General features: G+C 39.8%; 1 protein-coding gene across 1 annotated transcript; it reads left to right on the forward strand.

Moving 5' to 3' along the window:
* The first annotated feature begins 1,015 nt into the window (after nt 1–1,015).
* On the forward strand, nt 1,016–1,797 carry LOC149143572 (uncharacterized). Its single transcript, XM_089451881.1, has 2 exons — nt 1,016–1,336; nt 1,420–1,797. The coding sequence occupies exons 1-2, from the start codon at nt 1,016–1,018 to the stop codon at nt 1,795–1,797; spliced, it is 699 nt and encodes a 232-aa protein (XP_089308007.1).
* Nucleotides 1,798–2,005: the final 208 nt, after the last annotated feature.

A 2,005-nucleotide genomic window follows, 5' to 3' on the forward strand; every position in this document is an offset into this window, starting at 1 on the left:
CTTCTTCATTGCCGATGCCTGAAAAAAATCTTTTGCCATCCACAAAAGGAAAAGAGCCAATGATGGCTGTCACTCCACTCAACTCCCCAGCTTCATCTCCAACAAATTTGTGTGATAGCGATTTAGACTTTTTACTTAGCAGAAAATCTCTTGAGTTGGAGCCATTAACCATCCATAAACCAAGAAATCCTGCTTCTCCTTTCATTAGCCCGATCTCTGCAAGGAACATAACAGTGAGAAAGAAGCACAATGGAGGTAGCAGATATTTTAGGGGGAGGACAACTATTACAGACAGTGGAGTAAGGAACCTATCCCTGGTCGATATCCCCATATATGATATATCAGAGACTCAGCCTCTTAGAGCGAGCGTGGCTGGAGAAACTTCCAAATGACCTTCATTATATCTATGAACATTAGAGGTCTGGGCGCAGACCTAAAATATTTGGCGCTAAAAGATATTTTCTACTCAGCTAGGCCGAAAATTATTTTAATCCAAGAAACCATGCACAGCAATCATGTGTCCATATCCTATTTTAGGAAAATGTCCCCTTCATGGTACCTGGTAGCCTCAGAGGCAAGAGGTCTGTCAGGGTGGCTGGCAGTCTTATGGGATCCTGAATGGATCAGAGCTAAAGCTTACAAGTGTTTTGTTGGCATTCTTATCTCAGCAACTATCAGAGGAAAAGGCTTCCCAATTAATATTTTGAACACCTATGCACCTTATAAGAACAGGATTCCTTTTTGGGAAAAATTATTTGCTTCAGAAATTTTTGATATTGAATCTCTGGTGATTGCAGGCGATCTAAACGTAACATTAAGCTCTGATGAATGCTGGGGAAACTGCAGAAAGAGAGATCCGCTTGCAGACCGTATAAAGTTTGAACTTCTGAACAGGAATCTTGTGGATATTGCTCCATCGAAAATGATGCCTACGTGGGATAATGGAAGAGCATAAAAGGCGTATATTGCTAAAAGGATTGATCGGTTTATAGTGCATGTAAGCATTATAGATAAAATGGGCATGCCACACTCGTCCATTGGGAATGCATTTATATCTGACCATAGGCCAATTTACCTCAGCTGGCAGGAAAAAGGATTCAGAAAGGGGTACCCATTCAAATTCAATAGAATATGGTTAGAAGATCCAGACTACAATGAAGTCATATCTAAAGCATGGAAGGATTTATCTGCAAAAGATATGTCTCCCCCGTTTATGACTTTTAGAGACAAGTTGTCTGCTTTGAGAAAGGTGGTAAAAGAGTGGCAATTTGAAAAAAGGAAAAGGGACAGACAGGCGCTTCAGGAAACACAGAGGGAGCTGGACAGCATTTTAAAGGCTATGGATGCAAATTCCTTTCCTTTCAGCATGAAATGTCGCATAAAAGAACTTGAAAGAAAAAAAAAAATTTGTTGAAGCAGGAAGAAGCTTCATGGAGGCTCAAAAGCAAGGCAATATGGCTCAAGGAAGGTGACAAAAACACAAAGTTTTTTCACAACTATGCAAATGCCAGGCGCGAGAAAAACACCATATGGAAAATAAGTGATAGAAAGGGTGGTTTTTTTGTCTCACAACAAGATATCTCAAAGGAAGCTGTAAGACCTTTTAAAAGTCAATATAGAAGAAGAGAAGGCGGTGGTTTTCAGGACATTCTATGGGGTGTCGTCCTGGTTCCTCAAATGTTCGATGGTGAAAAAAATGAATCCTTGTTTCAGCCAGTAACAGAGAATGAACTTCTAGGAGTAATGGGGGCTTTTAAAAAGGACAAATGCCTAGGCCCGGACGGCTGGACAATATAATTTTTTACTCATTTTTTTGATATCATCAAGAAAGACTTGTTGAGGTTGGTTAAAGCATCTAGAATTTCAGGCAGCATTCATCGGCTCACATCATCCACTCAAATTGCTCTAATCCCAAAAAAGGTGGAAGCGGAATCCTTTCAAGATTTCAGGTTGATCTCATTATGCAATATAACTTTCAAAATCATCACAAAAATTATTGCTGAAA

This window comes from Pinus tabuliformis, chromosome X, assembly GCF_031772625.1.
Source record: "Pinus tabuliformis cultivar Carrire ecotype Pingquan chromosome X, CPIR1, whole genome shotgun sequence".
Taxonomy (NCBI): domain Eukaryota; kingdom Viridiplantae; phylum Streptophyta; class Pinopsida; order Pinales; family Pinaceae; genus Pinus; species Pinus tabuliformis.